The sequence below is a fragment of the Heloderma suspectum genome, chromosome 4, assembly GCF_057233095.1.
Source record: "Heloderma suspectum isolate Gila_16-S chromosome 4, 16-S_ref, whole genome shotgun sequence".
Classification (NCBI taxonomy): Eukaryota; Metazoa; Chordata; class Lepidosauria; order Squamata; family Helodermatidae; genus Heloderma; species Heloderma suspectum.
The window spans coordinates 100,599,122-100,620,123 of NC_139461.1; the positions used below are offsets into that span (position 1 = coordinate 100,599,122).

The window sequence follows — 21,002 nt, forward strand, 5'->3', positions numbered from 1 at the left end:
GTGTCTCAGAATGAGTGCAAGGATGTCCTGAGGGGAAAGCTATCTGCCCTTACTTAGAACATAGCTCATATTCTTATGTGTTTGCTGAAGATGTATAGTGGCTGCCATGATACAGACATTTCCCAAGATGGAATGAAACTGGAATAGTTGTAGTAAAGGAAAAGGATTATATTATATAATTCTATGAAGCCCTTGGGTGAGGTCATTAGGAGATTGGAGGTGGGGTGTCACCAGTACACTGATTATGCTCAGCTCTGCTTCTCCTTGTCAGAGTCAGCTGGGGCGGTGAAAGTGCTGGACTAGTGCCTAGGGGCTGTAATGGGCGGGATGAGGGCCAATGAGCTGAAGCTGAATCCTGGCAAGATGGAAGCTCTGTGGATTGGTGGTTCCCAAGTCCAGGAATTGGGTAAGTGACCTGTCCTGGATGGGGTTGCACTCCCCCTGAACGAGCAGGTGCATAGCTTTGGAGTACTCCTAGATCCCTCCCTGTCACTGGAGCCGCAGGTGGACTCCGTGGCCCAGAATACTTGGGGCCAGCTTTGGCTGCTCCGCCAGCTACGGCCTTTCCTGGACAGAGATAACCTAGCCACTGTAGTGCACGCGCTGGTAACTTCCCGATTAGACTACTGCAGTGCACTTTACATGGGGCTGCCCTTGAAGACGACTCGGAAGTTGCAGCTAGTGCAAAATGCAGCAGCTAGACTGTTGACTGGGACATCATGTAGAGATTACATAACGCTGGTTTAAAGGAATTGCACTGGCTGCCAATATGTTTCGGGTCAGAATTCAAGGTGCAAGTGATGACATTTAAAGCCCTAAACAGCTTGGGACCTTGATACTTAAGGGACCACCTCCCCCTATATATGCCTGCCCGAGGATTGAGTTCTGTTGGAGGAGCCCTCCTCTTCATCCCACCAGTGCGAGACATACACTATGGTAGGACATGGGAGAGAGCTTTTTCTGCTGTGGCACCCTGGTTGTGGAATGCCCTCCCCTTGGAGGCCTGATAGGCACAGGCACTAGTTTCATTTCAGCACCAAGTTAAAACGTGGCTTTTTACCAAAGGTTTTGAGGGGTAATTGGATTCTCTGAGTTCGTACACTGTTTTAAGTGTTTTATAGTTTTAGATTTTAAATTGGTATTAGCTAGCTTAATTATTTAATATGTTTTAGCTATTTAAATTAGTTATTGTTTTACACTGTTTAAATTGATTTTATCTGTATGCTGCCCTGAGATCCTAATGATATAGAGTGGGAAATAAATAAAGGGACCTCGGATTAGGTCACTCTAGGTCAACCGAGTCTGTACCCTACAAAGGTCGAGGCTGTCAGTGTGCCCGTATTCCTTCTAGTCAAGATCCTTTCCCCAGAATCAAAAAGAGAGTATATTCTGGCTGTTGACTGTCTTCCTCTGGAGAAGAGAGGAAATAAGAGTGATCTGCAACAAATGGTTGCAATCTATCCCCACCCTCTAAGAGGATATACTTCTTTCTGATACTAGAGAATATACTGTCCAGAATATACTCTCTTTTTGATAGGGGAAAGGATCTTGGCCCTTAATTCTGAAACCACATACAGAAAACAGTGGTACCACCTCATTCATCTTTAAAATGGCAAAACAATTGAGTCTCTTTATATCCTGAGAATGCATACAAGAGAGACAGTAAGAGCCAATTCGGCACAAGCAAGAAGACACTGTTACCCTTTATTTATAAATCAGTTCACCTCAGGGAGGTTAACAGTCTTGCCTAGTTATTTCTGTACTTTTATTTGAAGTGGTTCAAATACCAGAGGAATACACTGGGCGCCAGCATGTCTTGTAACTAGCTATAACTCAGTTATGTGCACATTAACATTAAATCTGTCCCTGTTTATAATAAATACTTCTGGAGTATTATTCAGTGAAAGGCAGAAAATATAGATCTTTACAGCTTCAAGCAATATTAATTATCTTCTGCTGCACCTTCTCTATTGGCTGCATACTGCTATAATAACCTTTCCCCCCCCATCACAGTGTGAAAATAAAATAAGGAAACATTTTGAAAATATTTATCAAATGAAGCCATAGTGTGGGTGACAAGTAACAACACAAAGACCTGGTTTGCACATATCAACAACTCATAGGTTTAAAAAACAATGAATTGTTGGGGATGTGCAGACAAACTGCCTGCATCACACCCTCCTCTTCCGCTTTAGCACACAACCCACAATCGGCTCCTTTGAGATTGTGCAGCTTGTGTAAATCTGGACTGCTGGGTTGTTTAGGGGTTAAACAACCTAGTGGTTAGCAGTCCAGGTTCACACATCATGTTGCATAACCTATGAAGGAGCTGATGGTGAGTTGTGCACTAAAGCAAAAGAGGCAGATGCACTACAGGCAGTGCGTCTGCTGGCGCACAGCAAGCCATTGGTTTTTAAATCGATGAGTTGTCATTACGTGCAAACAGCCACAACTTGTTGATTTAACATGGGACATTTTATTAAACTGGTTTTCTTTCATTTGAAATCACTGTCAGTCATTAGCTCAGTATGAACTGTGTATTTATTTAGCTGTTCAATGGATTTATTGGCTTCCTTTCAGAGCCATGCCCTCATAAAGCTGTGCATGCAGTGGACAATAAATAGATAAGGTAGACACATCAGGTGGTATAAATTATCACAAAGCGCCACCTTGGTCTGACAAAACTTTAAGATTTCAAAATCAAAACAGCTCAGAATCACATAGGCAAGAACACATTAAGGAAAGGCCTGAAAGAGATATGTGTTTCAGTGATGCGTGGTGGAAAGTTTTCCAGTGCTTCTTTTTTCCATTTCATAAGTTCATTAGTAACAATGAATGGATCCCAATTGCAAATGCAATATTAGGCAAGCTTGGCAGTTTCAAAGTTGTACTTCCATGTTTTTCACGTGATTATCCCTAGCAAGTATGTGAGAGAATACATATATGTCATTGACATTTTATTTATTTGAAGTATGCTGCTCCACAGTCAAATTCAATCCCTGCCCTCAGGCTTACAATCTAACAAGACACAACAAAAGGAAAAAGGAATGGGTAGGAAAGACGTGAATAACTAATTATTTTAGCAGGTTTGGTGAAATGCCCCTGCTTTTCATCTCCATGCAGCCTGCTGGAATGGCTGCTGGTGGCGACAGTTGAGGGAGGAGGAGCCCCCATGAGGGAGGTCTTCAGCAGCGCTGGTGAAATGGCCCTGCTCTCCCTCTCCCCTCAGTACAGCCTGCTGGAAATAAATGAGTGTGAGTGTGTGTGTGTGTGTGTGTGTGTGTATGTATCACACGCATGTATGTCACAATGTGCAATAGAATTAGTAAGTGGTGACAGTGGAACTGAAGGTGCCCCAGGAAACTTAGTGGAAGAGAGTTGAACTCTGCTAAAATAGATGAGTGGTTTTCAGCATATCATGCACAGTCCTTTGGATTGCTAAAATAAATTACTTCACAACCTGTACCTTCCAAATGCGTTGAACTACAGCTCCCAGCTGGGAGTTGTGGTCCAACACATGTGGAAGGCATCAGATTGGGGAAGGCCAATTTAGCGTGTCAAATTTTTTTAGTACCTTTGCTTTTTTCTTACATTTAAACACTGTAAGGGAAGTGCATGCTATTGTCTTTGAATTTTTACAAGTATTTCAATAAAAATTTCTACATAGTAGAACATTTAAATCACATTAAGTGCACTTTAACGTTTCCCCTCAAATATATTGGGTCAAACTTGTGGTGTATTGGGGCAAAAAAAATAACACGGAGTACTTTGTTTACTAAATGCAAGTCCAAAAAAAGCATGCTAAATTAGATCACTTCCTAGGGCATCTGAATATTTTCCAGTGCAAATTAATCTATATAAATCAGCCTAATTTGTATAGGAAATTTTTCAAATATTTTCAGAAACCCACATCACTGATGTGTTTAAGGCCCATACATGGAAGGAGCCAAGCATTACTTGTTTAGAAGGGACCTGTTAGCCAAGGAATGGGTCACCTCCAGCCTGCAGGCCAATTTGGCCCACCAGGCTGGCTCATGGGGCCCCTGAGAAGGCTCCTCCCCAAAGCACTGTGGAGGGGTATGCAGGATAGGCCAATTGGGAGGGGAAATGGTGTGCAGGGGAATCCCCACTGTTATCTCCAATTAGCGATCAGAGACAACAGATTCTTTTCCCTGCTAGTTTCACCCGCCCCACATCCTCCCCAAAGCTTCCCCAGTCAAGAGATTGGCTGGAGGCCAGAAAGCTGCCCCAACCAAGGCATTTCATATACCACAGTTTCCCACCTCCCAGCTGAGCAGAGCAGAGCAGAGGAAGCAGCTCCAGCTGGTCTAGGGACTATAGAAGCAAGCAAACTCCCAGAGAATGAGCAAACAGGGGGAGCAAACAGGGGTTGGCCAGGGGAGTTGCAGTGGGAGAAGAGACAAAGGAGACAAAGGCAAAGAGGTTAGTGGGCTGGAGGAAGCCCAGGGGGCTGTCCTTTTCCTTCTCCTCCTTCTCCTCCTGAGTGGCTGTGAGCTCACCAGGTGCTCCTGAGAGCTCCAACTGAATTTGGGGGGGGGGTGGCCTGAGTACTCCCAGCAGCTGTGTGGGCAGGAAGCTTCAGTCTGTTTCCTGCCTCCCAGCTGAGCAGAGCAGAGGAAGCTACTCCAGCTGGTCTAAGGACTATAGAAGCAGGCAAGCTCCCAAAGAGCAAGCGATCAGAGCGACAGGGAGAGCAAATAGGAGTTGGCCAGGGGAGTTCAGCAGGGGAGGTCAAGAGGGAGGCCCCTAACATTTTTTTTAAAATTTTGATTGATTGATATTTTTTTGTTTGGGGGGTGGTTTTTTATATATTTTTAAACTTTTTTTTCATTTTTTAAAAATGTATTTGTCTTGTTACACACACTTCCATACCAGTGGGACTCTGTTTTTAACCTTCAGTGAGTAGAGGACCAGACACAGGTTACTCTTGAATAACCACTAAGCTGGACACAAAGAGGGAAGAGACTATGGAAGGACAAGACTCCCCAGTGGTGGTGACATGCAAGGTGTGTGCCATGTTTGTTTTCTTGCCTGAGAACAACATAGCCTACACATGCAACAAGTGCAAGTTGATCACACTGCTGGAAGAAAAAGTAAGAGGACTGGAGCGGCGAGTGTCGACCCTCCAGGGAATAAGAGAACACGAAGAGTTCTTGGACAGAACGGTGGAACTACAGAAAAGTATAGGAGTTAAAAGAGCAACAGCAAGCTGAGGCAGAAGAGGAAACTGCTGAGGTGAGGAAAAATGTAGTAGAGGATACTCCTTGGAAAAGGATGACAGGAGCAGAACAACTAGAAGACACTCGGCACCTGTGGAGGCAGTGGAACTAGAGAACCGTTTCCAGGTACTTGAGGATGAGACTGGAGGACAGCCTGCAGAGGAAGAATTACAGGGGAACCAGCATGAGAGCGAGCAAGAGGCTGAAGGTCAGCCAAGCAGAGGTAATGAAACCAAGGCCTACAACAACAGAAAGAGAAGAGTAGTAGTAGCGGGAGACTCCTTGCTGCGTGGGATCGAAACTCAAGTATGTCATGAAGACCCGTGGACTCGCCAGGTATGCTGTCTCCCAGGAGGACGGATTAGAGACGTGACTGAAGGGTTGCCTGCGCTCATAAAGCCCACTGACAGGTCTCCTTTTCTTCTCATCCATGTGGGAACAAATGATACCGCCAAGTGGAGCTACGAAGAAATCACGTCAGACTTTGAAACTTTGGGAAAGGAACTCAAGAACTTTGGGGCCTGGATAGTTTTCTCATCCATCCTTCCAGTAGTTAGAAGAGGAATAGAAAGGGAAAGAAAAATACTCTGGGTGAATGACTGGCTACGAAGGTGGTGCCAATGAGAGAGATTTGGATTCTGGGACCACAGGCTATATTTCCTGGAAGATGGACTGTTGGCAAGGGACGGGTTGCACCTCACAAAGGCTGGGAAGAATGTGTTTGGCCACAGCATGAAGAACTTTATCAGGAGGGCTTTAAACTGAATCCTACGGGGAAGGGAGATGTAAAGCTGGGGATAACAATAGACAAAGGCTTGTGCACTGCAACAGAGAGAACAGCTCTAATAGCGCCCAATAATAGTCTTCACAAACATGTAGGAAGAAAGCCAGACCATGAACCACATGGTCTTCGATGTCTATATACTAATGCCCAGATCATGGGAAACAAACAGAACGAACTTGAGGGAAATTATGACTTGATAGGTATAACTGAGACTAGTGGGATGACTCTCATGACTGGCAATTGAAGGATATAACTTATTCAAAAAGAACAGGAGGAACAGAAAGGGAGGTGGGGTTGCAGTATATGTGAAAAATACATATCTCTGCACAGAAATACAGGAGGATGAGCTTGGTAGCCCCATCAAGAGCATCTGGGGTAAAATAAATGGAGCAAAGAATAAAAGGAACCTGGTGGTCGGAGTCTACTACCGGCCACCCAATCAAGGAGAAGACGAGGATGAAACTTTTGAAAAGCAAATAGCCAATGTTTCAAGGAAGCATGATGTAGTAGTAATGGGGGACTTCAATTTCCCCAATATTTGTTGGGAGACAAGTTTTGCAAAACATGGCCCCTCCAGGAAATTCCTGACTTGTGTGGTGGATAACTTCCTCATAGAGAAAGTAGAGGAAAGAACTAGAAGATTGGCTATTCTTGACTTGATCCTAACCAGCAGAGATGACTTAGTGGGTAAAGTAGCAGTAACAGGAACTCTGGGGGAAAGCGACCATGTTGTACTTGAGTTCTTGGTTCTGAAGGAAGCAAAAGCCGAGTGTAGCCAAACCCATACCCTGGATTTTAGGAAAGCTGATTTTAATAAACTCAGAACAATGATAAGTAAGGTCCCATGGCAAGCGATTGTAATGAGAAAAGGAGTCCAAGATGGGTGGGAGTTTTTAAAAAAGGAAATTCTCAATTCTTTGCAATTATTATTACAAACTTAATAATTGTAATTAAGGCACAATTACAAACAATTCCAACAAGAAGAAAAGGTGGAAGACAACAGAAGAAGCCAATGTGGCTTCACAGAAAGCTTAGAGATGACCTGAAAACAAAAAAGGACACATATAGGAAGTGGAAGGAAGGCCAAGCAACAAAGGAAGAGTACAGGCAGGTAGCACAGAATTGCAGAGATGGTGTCAGGAAGGCTAAAGCTGAGAACAAGCTGAGGTTAGCAAGGGATGCTAAAAGCAACAAAAAGGCTTTCTTCAGCTACATGCATAGTAAAAGGCAGAGGATAGAAATGGTGGTTCAGTTATTAAATAAGGATGGCAAAATTATAACAGATGACAAAGAAAAGGCAGAGGTGCTCAATTCCTACTTTGGCTCAGTCTTCTCCCAAAAGGGGGTCTATGACGCCCCTGGCAAAGGCAAAGTACAGGCTGATGAAGCAGGATTGCAGCTTGAGATCGATAGGCATATGGTCAAGGAACACCTAATTACTTTGAATGAGTTCAAATCTCCAGGGCCAGATGAATTGCACCCTAGAGTAATAAAGGACCTGGCAGAAGAACTCTCAGAACCACTGTCTATTATCCTAGAGAAATCATGGAGGACCTGTGAAGTGCCAGATGACTGGAGGAGGGCTAACGTTGTCCCTATCTTCAAAAAGGGTAAAAAGGAGGAACCTGGGAACTACAGACCAGTCAGTCTGATATCAATCCCTGGGAAAATTCTGGACCAGATGATAAAGCAATCCATCTGGAAGCACTTTGAAAGCAATGATTACTCGAAGCCAACATGGATTTGTCAAGAACAAGTCCTGCCAGACGAATCTGATCTCATTTTTTGATCAAGTCACCTCCCTTGTGGACTGTGGGAATGCTGTTGACATAATATACCTCGACTTCAGCAAAGCTTTCAACAAAGTGCCCCATGATATTCTGATGAGCAAACTAGCTCAAAGTGGGCTAGATGAAACAACGATCCGGTGGATCCACAGTTGGCTACAGAATCGGACTCAAAGAGTGCTTATCAATGGGATCTTCTCCAACTGGGGAGAGGTAACGAGTGGGGTACTGCAGGGCTCAGTCCTGGGCCCAGTGCTCTTCAACATTTTTGTTAATGACTTGGAGGAGGAGGTGCAGGGAATGCTGATCAGATTTGCAGATGACACAAAACTGGGCGGGATAGCTAATACTGGAAGACAGAAACAAAATTCAAAGTGAATTCAAAGCTCTGGGCAGAAAACAACAGAATGAAATTTAATAGGAATAAATGCCAAGTTCTGCACCTGGGAAAAAGAAACCAATTGCATAATTACAAGATGGGGGATACGTGGCTCAATAACACTACAAGTGAGAAGGATCTTGGAATTATTGTAGATCACAAGCTGAATATGAGCCAACCATGTGATGTTTTATTTATTTATTTATTTATTTATTCATTTCATTTCTATACCGCCCAATAGCCGAAGCTCTCTGGGCGGTTCACAAAAATTAAAACCAAACAACACACAATAAAACAATTTAAAATATATAGAACGTTAAAACCACAATATTAACAATACAACCACAATAAAACCTAGCAGCAGTACAGGAATTTAAAATACAGATTTAAAACAGCAAAGATAAAAATTTAGAAAGCTAAAAAGCCTGGGAAAATAAAAAGGTCTTCACCTGGCGCCGAAAGGAGTACAATGTAGGCGCCAGGCGAACCTCACTAGGGAGCTCATTCCAGAGCCGGGGTGCCACAACAGAAAAAGCCCTCCTCCTAGTAGCCACCCGCCTCACTTCCTTTGGCAGGGGCTCACGGAGAAGGGCCGCTGATGATGATCTTAAGGTCCGGGCAGGCACATATGGGAGGAGGCGATCCTTCAGGTAACCTGGCCCCAAGCCGTTAAGGGCTTTGAATGTTAACACCAGCACTTTGAATCGGGCCCGGAAATGGACTGGCAGCCAGTGCAGCTGGAAAAGTACTGGCGTAATATGAGCTCGCAGGCCAGTCCCTGTTAACAATCTTGCTGCCCTATTTTGGACCAGCTGAAGTTTCCGGACCGTTTTCAAAGGCAGCCCCTTTGCCAAATGCTCTTTTGGGCTGCATTAATAGAAACATAGCTTCCAAATCCCAGGAAGTACCATTTCCCCTCTACTCAACATTGGTTAGGCCTCATCTGGACTACCGTGTCCAGTTCTGGGCACCGCACTTTAAGAAGGATGCAGACAAGCTGGAGAGGGTTCAGAGGAGGGCAACAAGGATGATCAGGGGACTGGAAACAAAGCCCTATGGAGAGAGAATGAAAGAACTGGGCATGTTTAGCCTTGAGAAAGAAGACTGAGGGGAGATATGATAGCGCTCTTCAAGTACTTGAAAGGTTGTCACAGAGAGGAAGGCCAGCATCTCTTCTCCATCATCCCAGAATGCAGGACACGGAATAATGGGCTCAAGTGACAGGAAGCCAAATTCTGGCTGAAGATCAGGAAAAACTTCCTGAGTGTTAGAGCAATATGACAATGGAACCAATTCCCTAGGGAGATAGTGGGCTCTCCCACACTGGAGGCATTCAAGATGAGGCTGGACAGCCATCTGTCAGGGATGCTCTGACTTGGATTCTGGCATCGAGCAGGGGGTTGGACTTGATGGTCTTGTAGGCCCCTTCCAACCCTACTGTTCTATGATTCTAAGCCAGGAATATTACATCTGAAAAGGCCCAGTGAGATAATATGGAGTCTGAATAAATGTATCACAGCCTTACACTGTCGCTTTCTAGTTTCTAGATTTATCTCACTACAAGTATACTACCATTATATTAGGAATGGAATTTTCAAGAGTGTATTGTATGTTCATTGCTATGATTAATTCTTAAGAGGCTAACAGCAAAAATCTCCAATTAGGGCTATTTGTTTCAATGGGGAACTTGTTCATGCATTTCTTTAATGTTCTACTACTGTGCAGGCGTGGCTCTGTAATCTGTATATTTGTCTTAGCACTGAATTACTGCCATTTGCATTAATGAAGCACCCCACAATGAAATTGAGAGGAGGAGTGCTGGATCCATAGGGGCAAGGAACTTGAACATTTTGGTACAGAGGGTGTCGCTATTTAAGCCTTATTTAAGTACAGTAGCTTATTTAAATCATGGCGCATACAGAGCACAATTTCCATAATCACCATCCGGGCATGGCTTGTTGTATCTGCTGAACCCTGGTGTCATGCCCCCACTGGAGGATTCCTGTGCTGAGGAGAAGCTAGAGCTACCAGAGGCAGCCAAAACCAAGGAGCTACCCATGGCAGGACACCTAGGGGAGCCTGGGTCCTTAGGGGAGATGACCATGTTTCCGTCCCCATAAGAGGAGGGGAATTCTGCCTCTGAGGCAAAGGCTGAGTGCCCCCAAGAGCATCATTGCCTTATGAGGCAGGCCAGTAGAGCCGCTTTAGGGAGAAGTGCTCATTTAGAAAGGACTCCTCAAGAAGAAGGGACTCCTCAAGAGCAAGGCCTGTAACAAACTCTAGCTGAGCCCTGGGTGAGGCTCAGGTAGCTCTGGCAATATAAACCTGCCATTTAATCTAGCCATTGCTGGAAACAGCATCTTCTACCAGCTTCTAGTGCCTTCTTTCCTGTTTTCCTTACCTGGCCTTGTGATTGAACCTCCATGCTACTGACCTTGGATTCTACTTGACTATGCTTCTTAGACTACATTTTGTAGTTGCTTCCAGGTTGCTTCCACTATTAACCCTTACACTCAATATCTTCAACTGGTGCATACCCCACTGGATAGGTTTAGTGGCGATTCACGTAGCAGGTGTGGACGACATTCTGGTCGATCAGCTCAGTCAGACAGTGCTGACATCCCACAAATGGGAGATGGACAGGTCTGTTCTGAGCAATGTCTTCAGGCTGTGGGGAACACAGGGGTCGACCTACTTGCCATGGCAAACAATGCCATCTGTCACATTTTCTGCATTAGAGCAGGACAAGGTCCAGGCTTGATGGGGGATGCCTTTGTTTTTCAGTGGGAACGAACTCTATTTTACATCTTTCCTCCCTTCCCATTAATGACCCGAGTCCTGGCAAATATTGTGATGGATAGTACCGACTGCATACTGGTAACACCTTGGTGGCCGTGCCAGCCTTAGTTCGCTTCTTTAATGCAGATGGCGCAAGGTCAGTACCAACGGCTCCCATCAACTCCCATCTCTCCTCACCAGGATAACGGTTGGATTGGACGCCTGGATTCGGCGCTCAGATCTGTCGACTCTCTGCATGACAGCATGGAGGATTGGGTGATTGACAGTCCTGCAGCCTTGGCTAGGGTTCAGAGAATATTAGGCACTATATATAAGCCTTCCATGCAGCGCTCTTACTCAAGGAAGTGGACTGCATTTGTGACGTTTGCTCATCAGCAGAGTTTCCATCCAAGAGGGTGCTCCATGCACCAGATTCTCCAGTTCCTCCTATCCCTCTCTGAGAAAATATTCAAACACTCCTCCCTCAGAGTTTACCTGTCTGCCATTTCAATGCTTCACCCTCCAGTTGAGGGATGTTCAGTCTTCTCACATCCGACAGCGAAAAGATTTCTAAAAGGGATCAGGAATTTGGCACTTCTGCTTTACAGTACAAAGCTGGAGCCTTTCTGTTGTGCTAAAAGCACTTTCATCAAAGCCCTTTGAGCTGCTTGCCACTGTGGACTACGCCTCCTTTCCTGGAAAGTAGTATTTCTAGTGGCCATAACATCTGTACATTGTGCCAGCGAGCTCAGTGCGTTCAGGATAAACCAGCCATATCTCAGTTTTCCTTTGCCTCCCATCTACACCTTTGGAGTCAACCCTGCACAAGCTTGACGTATGCCATGCCCTGGCTTTTTACAAAGCGAGAACTGAACAATTTTGTTTGTCACTTTGCCCCTTTGCCTGCTATGGCAGTAAACGGAAGGGCCAGCCTCTGTCCACTCAGTGCCTTGTTTCATGTATTGTTAAGACTGTTGCTCTGTCATATGAGCTAGCTGGGCATGAACTGTCTGCCCCAGTTAGAGCTCATTCTACTCGTGCAGTAGCGACGTTTGTCACATTCAGCAGAGGGGTCTCCATCCCTGAACTGTGCCGCGCAGCCACCTGGTCGACACCATCCACCTTTGTGAAGCAAAGCACTACAGAGTGGACACTTGGGTGAGAGCTGACTGTGCTTTTGGTTGTGCCGTCCTATCCTCTGTATTTTAGTAGGACCCTGACCCACTTCGGTTGTAAGTTAGCTTGCTAATCACCCATATGTGTGATGCACAGAGACCACGAAGAAGAAAGACAAGCTGCTACCCGTAACTGTAGTTCTTCAGGTGGTCATCTGTGTATTCACATAACCCACCCACCTTCCCCACTTTGGTCTCATACTCTAGTTCAGTGTTGGGCACTGAAGGTGTTTACTTCGCTCGGTTACGAGGTCACAATGTCAGTCTCAAGAAACTGAGGGAAGAGGCAGGAACCTGCTACAGGAAGGTGGGGAAAGGGTCCCCGCCTAAAACTCCTCAGCTTTAGAAGTTTCCCAATACGAGCTCCGCTCAGGCGCAGAGCCCATATCTGTGATGCGCAGATGACAACTCGAAGAACTACAGTGACAGGTAGCAACCTGTCTTTATATCTGTGTTCCATCAGTTTTGCCACCAAATAATATTGGATTATTTTATTACGTATCAGAAAATATGTTTGCCCTTCTGTTGTGATGGAATACAAGCAGAATGTAAACACAGATTTTAATATCAACAGTCCAATCCTAAACACACTTACTTTGAAATAAATCTCACTGAACTCAAAGGAAATTTACTTTGTAATATATGTATTTATGGTTGCATCCTCAATGGGATACTAATTTAGACAAATATCCTTTACTTATTGCTGTGGTAGTTTGCTTTGTCAATCCCAAAAGATGGTGCTTTGAACTTTTCTGACTTTTTGATTCAATCATTCCTACAACTTGAAAGAAAAGGATACTTTAGAAGTGCTGAAGGATAAGCTTTTTTCAGAGCTTTGTCAGCCTATCCCTGCCTTCACCCAAGAGATAAGACAAAGTGGATATGTTTGCTGCTTCTGTGTTCCAAATAACATTATCCTCTACCCCTTCTCATTTATGACTTGGGAGTTACTGAGATAACCCAGTACATGTTCTCTTCAGTAGCTATTTATTGAAACCTCACAAATTAACAAGATTATGGGCATATTGAAGCATTTCCTATAGTTTATTTTCCATACGTAGTATCAGAAAAAAACTTTAATTTAACTTATTTAAACTTCATTTAATTTGATATGTTAAATGAAAGCTCAGATACTCTTTCTTTGTACAGATATAAGTGGTGAATGTTCTAGTATTTTCATGTGACCGTTACATTCATTTATGTTCTGCATTATGCTGCTCAGAGATGCTTGAGAGAAGGCTTTGATTTGCTGACAACATCAAATTATTTAAGGTGATTAAAACAAAAAGGGGTTGCAAAGAGCTCCAAAATGATGTTTTCAAACTGGGGAATAGGCATTATAATGGTAATACAATTCTGTAAGAAGGTTAAAGAGATGCACAAGTGGGGGCAAAAAATCCTAACTTCACGTGTACACTTGAGGGATGTGGCATGGTCGGTCTGAGCTGGCAGGGACTGCCAAAGAAGAAAATCTTGAGGTTATGGTGGATAGTTCATTGAAAAAGTTGACCTAGTGTGTGGCTGCTGTAAGAAAGGCAGATTCCATGTTGGGAATTGTTAGGAAAGGAATCAAAAATAAAACTGTTAATATCATACTGCCCTTATACAAAAATATGGTGACCATACTTGGAGGACTGTATACAGTTACAGTCACTTCACCTCAAAAAGGATATTGTAGAGCTGGAAAAGGTGCAGAGAAGGACAACCAAATGACCAAAATGCTTGTGGGCTTCCCATAGGCATCTGGCTGGCCACTGTGAGAACATTATACTGGACTAGACAGGCCTTTGGTCTGATCCAGCATGGCTCTTCATATGATAAAAGGCAATAACAAATGTTCAAATATGTAAATATGTTTTGAATACTTAACTTAAAAAGATGTAGCAGAAAATCATTGATATTTAAATTGGTATGCAGTCATTATGGAATTGTTCTGCTGAACTGTTCAGTGTCACTACTAATTCTCGCTCATTTGGCAGGTTGATGACATATTAGGAGAAGGCAGTGATGACAGCGACAGTGAGAAAAAGAAAGTAGGAGAAGGAATGGAAGCACCGCAGAGTAATTCAAAAGAGACTTTAAATATAAAAATAGAAGAGAGGCCTGTTTCAACATCATCAAGTGAAAGAAGTTTGACAGGCAGCATACCCAGGTATATGTTTTTTGGCTTATAAAATGAATAGTGTCAGTGCATTTTATTTTATTCACCAACCACCTCTTTAAAGTGGATATAAAAGTTTGCCAGTAATGCATTAATGGTGGCGGGGGGTATGTATACATACATACATAGAGATAGAAAGCAACTTAATACAGTTTTGAAAAGTGTCTTTTTAGAGACCTCCCTAAAGAATTTCCTCAATTTGTTATGGAATCCTAAAGCACTCTTGCTAATTTGCATATGAAAGTCTGCAGGACCTGGAGATTGGATGAAACAGAATGTGTGGCAGTCATACCAAAATGCATAATTTTCTTATCGAAATATTCCCCACCCATCAGAGTTCTGCCCTGCACTCCACAGTATTTAGTATGTCCTCTTCTAAAGACTAGAGCTAAAAAAGAAAGTGATTTCATGAGATTAAAACATATGCTTATTTATAATTTATATTCCACTCTTCAAAAACAAATTCCATGGCAGCTTGTACAAAATTCATAACAAAGACAATAATATTATATAACAAAACATAATGTCTTCTAAAATTAATGTTGGATTCTATAGTACCTACAAACTCACCATGTTAATCTAAAGATTTGTCATGGAATATTGTTAGTTTTAGATCACATTCAGCCACCTTTTGTATTGTCCATATAAACATGGAAATTAATCTGCGTTCCTGGGCTGATGTAAGATTGCTTAGTCCCGTTGAAGTCAATGATTCCTGCTGGAAAACCTGGAGAGCCGCTGCCAGTCAGTGTCGACAATACTGGGCTAGATGGACCAAGGGTCTGACTTGGTATAAGGTAGCTTCCTATGTTTCTAATGATGATGATGATGATCATCTGCATGTGTATAGTGCATTTTAAAGGTTCAAAGCACATCATATGCATTTTAAAAATTGGCATTACCTTGAATATTTTCCAATCCTCTAGTAAGGAGTCTGATTTTAGTGTTAAAGGTGCAATTTCACATTTGAGTTCTTTAAGAACTCATGGTTGTATGCTGTCCAGACCCAGTGACTTGTTAATTTCTAATTTGTCAGCCCTATAACATCCTCTCTTATCTATTTGACTCAGTTTTTAAGATGCCCACCCTAAAAACCAGTTGTTCAAGTAACAGCATGAAATACTTGCATATTGGAATGTGTACATTTAGGTATATGTGCTCAGTATTGAACTTCTATATATATATGTACTAATTATAAATCTAACCCAGGTCAGAGTTTGCTAACCGATCTGTAAGCAGTATCTTAAGAAAACAGACAATTTGTGGTGGATATTTAAGATATATGGGAACATGTAAATTCCACATGTGCATCTGAAATTTCTAGAAGGTCAAGGTGATGGAAAATATTTAGAATTCTTCTCAGCACAAACCAACACATTTGAGTGGGTATTCTTACACAATTTGTATACAGAATGAAAGAGACTGATGTCAGGTGAAAAGGAGATTGCCTCATGAGAACCACACAAGTGTTCCACACAATTATGTATGCATGCAGTTTCAGTTGTCACATAAAGATTTTAAAATGTTTACAGTTACAGTAAGTAGTAACTAATCAGATCATGAGTAGTACATTAAAAGGGACTCTCTTTGTCAAAAAGGTCAAAGAAGTGGATGAAAAAGACAAGACAGATGAGATCCTCTTATGCATTTCTATTCCAATGTGCTTATCCCAAGAGGCTACTATATATCCTCTAAAGGCCACTTCAAAGAAGACAAATATCCTCCACCAGAACAATTTATTAACTTCACCAAGTCTGTTGTCTGTCCATTTTTCTTTCTTTCACTTGACAGTTTTCATAAATCTACAAGAACTTGATAGAACACAAGCTCATGAATAATACTGTTATGATTTACTGAGCATCAAGCTGCAAACCCTCAGTTTGGACAATATGTTTTATAGCACCCTTCTCAACAACAAAAGTACTCTTAGGTCATTGTCCTACATACCATACTGCACCAGACTCTATTTTTACAAACATACTGTGCAGTCAAGACAACATTGGTTGTATGTTTCATTTTGCAAAAGGTTTAATGCAGCCTTCCCCAATGTAGTGCCCTCTAATTGTTTTGGACTACAGCTCCCATCGACCCAGCCGGCCCAGCCAATGATCAGGAATGATGGGAATCATAGTCCAAAGCATCTGGAGGGCACCAAGTTGGGGACAACTAGTTTGAAATGATTCTCAAATCTAAACAGAATGGAGTGGCACTAACTTGGGAACAAGAAGGTTTAACAATATATCTCAATTGTAGTTATTCAAAGAGATGGCAGGAATAAAATACTAATCCCAAAGGCTAATTCTCTAAGTTTTAAATAGTTTAATACTTTGCATCCTGGAAAAAGGACAGGAAACTATTTAGGATAGGGATGTTTTTATCCCACCTTTCCTCCAAGGAGCTCAGGGCAGTTTACATTATTGTTGCTCTCTCCCCATTTTCTACCATCACAACAACCCTGTCAGGTAGGATAGGCTAAAGATTAAACTAGATTTGATATTAAACATGAATCTCATCCTTGGTGTTCTCCTTATTTTGATAAACTAACAGCAGGTGCAGACCCTGATCTGCATTGTGACTTTGGTATATGGATGGGAGTGGGGGTGGGGAAACCTGTTTTCCATACTCTTTTCCCAGTGAGTATCCCCCTCCAAAATAATTTGTTGCAAATAGCAGCTTGGGAGGTATTTTTCGTGGGAAAATGGTATAGGGAAAAGGGGTAAGCCCCCCTCCCCCACACTGTGGACTCGTGGATAGTTACAGTTAGTTTTTTGTTTGCTTCCTTGTTTTTAAAAGGAGGAAAGCCGTGAGCACAAAATTCAAATATACATCAAATGTCACATCTAGTTTAACTTTGAAAGAGTATAACTGATCCAGTGTCACCTAGTAAACTTTAGGTCCCTACATGAAACTCTTGAAGCAGTGGCTGTGTGTGTGTGTGTGTGTGTGTGTGTGTGTAAATGATCTTTCAGGAATAGCTGCTTTCTTAAACTTTTTCGGCACCAAAACCCATCAATGCTAACGTCTTGTTTTTAAAATAATTTTTAAATGTTACTCAGGATACAGAGTGTTCACTCCCTCTCCCCATTGCTATATCAGATGGGTGTATAGCCATTATCAATTAAACCCTTACATTTGAAGGCTTCAGTATGAGAAATGTCCAGTGATTGGTTGGCAGGCTTCATTGCAGATAATACTGACATGAAGAGGTGTGAGGACCAGAGTTCACAGTACTGGCCTTACGTTTCATTTCTTACCAGAGGGTTTTGTGTTTCTCAAACGTCAGTACTGCATGCATTAGTCCACATAAAACCAATATGTGAGTTGGGCCACAATGACTAGCACCCTCCCCGACATCACATGTACCAATTGACCTGCTCTGTGGCATCCATGCTTAAAGTGCAAATGACTGCAGGCAGGGAGCCTTTGCACACACAGGTGCACTTCTGTGTAATCTGGAACCCCAGTTGTGCAGGGTTTCAGATCGTATGGAAGTCTTTATATGTACAGCAATATATACAAAGCATCCCTCCCTGCAGATGTGCACATTGCACACGTGGACACCTGGAGCGGAATTAGTTGGTGCATGCAAGGTTGGGGGCAGGACTAGTCAGCGTGGCTCCAGTCATGCATTGGTCTAATGTGTGAGCAATGCTTCTGAATAGTGCTCTAGCAAGCCACTTTGGAAACTGAGGGGCCTTTCCAAAATACTTCGTGATATAGCATGTGGTCTGCTTTTGAAAGGAAAAAGTTAAACATCCTACTGAGCGTGCCCAAGCCCTTCCGTGTGCCCAGAGTAGCCCTCTAGATTCAAGGCATTGATTTATACCTAAAATTTCACTAATTCACCTTGAAGTTAATATGTGTGTGTGTGTGTGTGTGTGTATGTTAGTCTACAGTAAAGTGGTAAGGAATATGAATGGGTAGTTCATACAAAGCCTGTTGCAGGTAAACATGAAACAGTACATAGCAGACTGATGGTTTAAGAATAGCTGACATTTATCCTGTGCACAAAAAAGTAGGCCAATTCAATACTGAAAGTACAATGTTATTCAAAAATTAGACCCAAATTATATCCTCTGAGCCCAGGCCTTCAAATGATCTTAATGAAGTAGTGGGTTTTACAGTGTAACCACTAGAGTTAGCCAAGGCCACCCAGGCAACTAGCATTTTATTCACTTTAGCACCATTTATGTATGTGGCACTTCTCAAATAAATGGAAGATAGATCCCTGCTCCAAGGAGCTTCAGTCTAAAAGTAGATGCAAGGAAGATAACAGAGGAAAGGGAGAGAAATGGAAGAAGCAGTAATCAAGGCAAAAATATATGATTATTACAGTTACATGTACTTAGGCATAGATACAGTAGGGTATTGGGACTAGGAGGTTGTTTCAAGGATTCATGAAAAAAGCGATTTTGAGAAGGGACTTGAAGGAAGTGAGCATTGTCCTCACAAAGGCATTCTAGAGACAGTTCCAGAAATAAGAAGCAGCATGGAAGAAAGAACAGAGACATTGGGGGAACAGGAATAATTTAGAGAGGTGATTGGACAGCTGAAAGTGGTGGAGCCAGACAAGTGAAGATTTGTTAGGAGAGATGGAGAAGCTTCACAATAGTGAGATATTCACCACCAATCTGCTGCTCTTCCTTATTACTTTCAAGTAGCTAAATAAATTCTGGGTGCAGGAGGAATGATGGGAGAATAGGTGAGTATATAGGATGCAAACTATAATTCATTACATTCATGGCTTACATGAATTTTGTTTAAAGGGGGAAAGCAGTAATTGTATTAAGAGGAAAAATGCACGCTTATTTTCCTTTATGGTAGATATGGTATGGATGAAAGATTCTTAATTTTCAGATTAAGTTTCTCATGTTACAATAATGGATGGATGATGACTAGATTCTAAAAGTGCATGTATGCACCAATACTCTGGAAACGCTTTTATTAATCAGTATTTGTATCATGTTCTTGTAGCTAGAAAGGAGCTCAAATCACCAGTCCTAGAGCTCAACCCAGACAGAGTGGCTATGTGAAAAGAAAATGATTTCCTATATAAATACCTCTTTAGTTGAAAAAATTTCAAAAGGAAAAAGGCGCACAGACCAAATGGTGGATAGATATCCAATTATTACTCCCCATTGAAATATTCTGAAACCATGCTAGTTGCATTTGGATAGCTGAGAAAACCCTGCTTTATTTTTCTTTCTAGGCCATGAACGTGGGCATAATGACTTTATCCTCGGAGCTTTTCATTATCTGTACAAATACCTAGCCTTTTGAATTCTCCTACATTATTGAGTTCATTGATGTAACTTGGCAGAGAATGGAACAGTTAAAGTATGCATGATCCTCAAATGGTAGATTTAAATACGCTTTCATCTTTCTTTCACTTGTTCCTTTTATTATGAGAAAAATAGTACAGCTGGAAAACTATGTTCTGTATACTTGTATAATACAGAATACACTTAAATGGAGTTTTGTCCATGCTTCCCAAATTCTTAAAACATTTTTTTTTCAGGTGTGACCAAAAATTGCAAGGGTCAGTTCAGTTCTTACACAAACTAAAGGGGAATGAAACTGCTGCTGGACTTGTGCTCACACTCATTGGTGTCTGTGTGAATTAATACCCATACATTCAGGCTATATATCAGGGGTGCTGAACCTCTTTCAGACTGAGGGCTGAATTCCTTTTAGTGGCAAGTGGGGTCATTCCAGTGGCAGGTGGGGCAAAAGGGTTGAGGCCAAACATTTCCAAAATACTAGCTTATTTGAGCTTAAAGCTCTTGCTGTCAGTAACTAAGCCTTAGTAGAGGCATTTCAACCTTTTAGAATGGGGGAAAATTGCACAAAAGCCAGGAAGCAACCAAATGATTGGTGGTCAGGGCCAAGTGGATGGGACCAAGGAAGGGGGTGTGGCCATCTGGAGAACCCCAGAGGGCTGGATTGAGACACCAGGTAAGCTAGGTTTGGCCCCCAGACCTGAGGTTCCACACCCCTGCTAAATATGGTCACAGTTATTTCTGCGATTGCATTGGCACGTTTTTCGAGCCATTGTGAACAGTTCTCAGTTTTCACATACACAGTTCCATCTGGAGGCAGCAGTTCATGCAGATAGTGCTTCTGTGTGACTGCTAATATTATTTTATGGACTGTTTCTCATGTGTTTTTCCCTCTGATGCATTCTGATCATCTGAGGTCCTGTTTTGTATAGCTCCCTCCCTACCTCCGCCACCTGAGGTGTGGCTGGTGAATAAAAGAAGTAGAGCCTTTTTAATCCTGGGGCTGAATCTCTAAAATACACCCCCCCCCCCAGCGTAGCCCACCTGACCCCATCATTTTACCACTATATGATAAAGCTGTGGCTTTTTAAAGAGGCCTTTGGGGGAAGCGAATTCCTGACTGGGAAATCATACCATGCATGATGGAGGGGGATAGTTTCTGACTGCTGTTTTTTTCTGATTGGTGCTTACAATATTTACTTTTAATTGTTCCTTTGTTTTATTGATTGTATTCTAAATTTATGTAGCATTAGCTGCTTTGAGCCTCTCTAGTAGAAGAAAATGGGATATAAAATTTTAAAATAATAACAGGCAAGTCTTTGCAGGAATGAGATTTGCAAACTAATGAATTTGTCTAGTGCTTTAAGATCTCCAATAGCAATATGGCATCTTTCATTATGTGATTAAGACTGTTGTGAT

General features: G+C 42.4%; 1 protein-coding gene across 1 annotated transcript in view; it reads left to right on the forward strand.

Annotated features, from left to right (window-relative positions):
- CTDP1 (CTD phosphatase subunit 1) overlaps positions 1-21,002 on the forward strand; it is a 93,217-nt gene that overhangs the window by 49,061 nt on the left and 23,154 nt on the right. Inside the window, exon 12 of the mRNA XM_084850053.1 lies at positions 14,123-14,295. Coding sequence (XP_084706179.1) covers positions 14,123-14,295 — 173 coding nt within the window. The remainder of the gene's footprint in view (positions 1-14,122; positions 14,296-21,002) is intronic.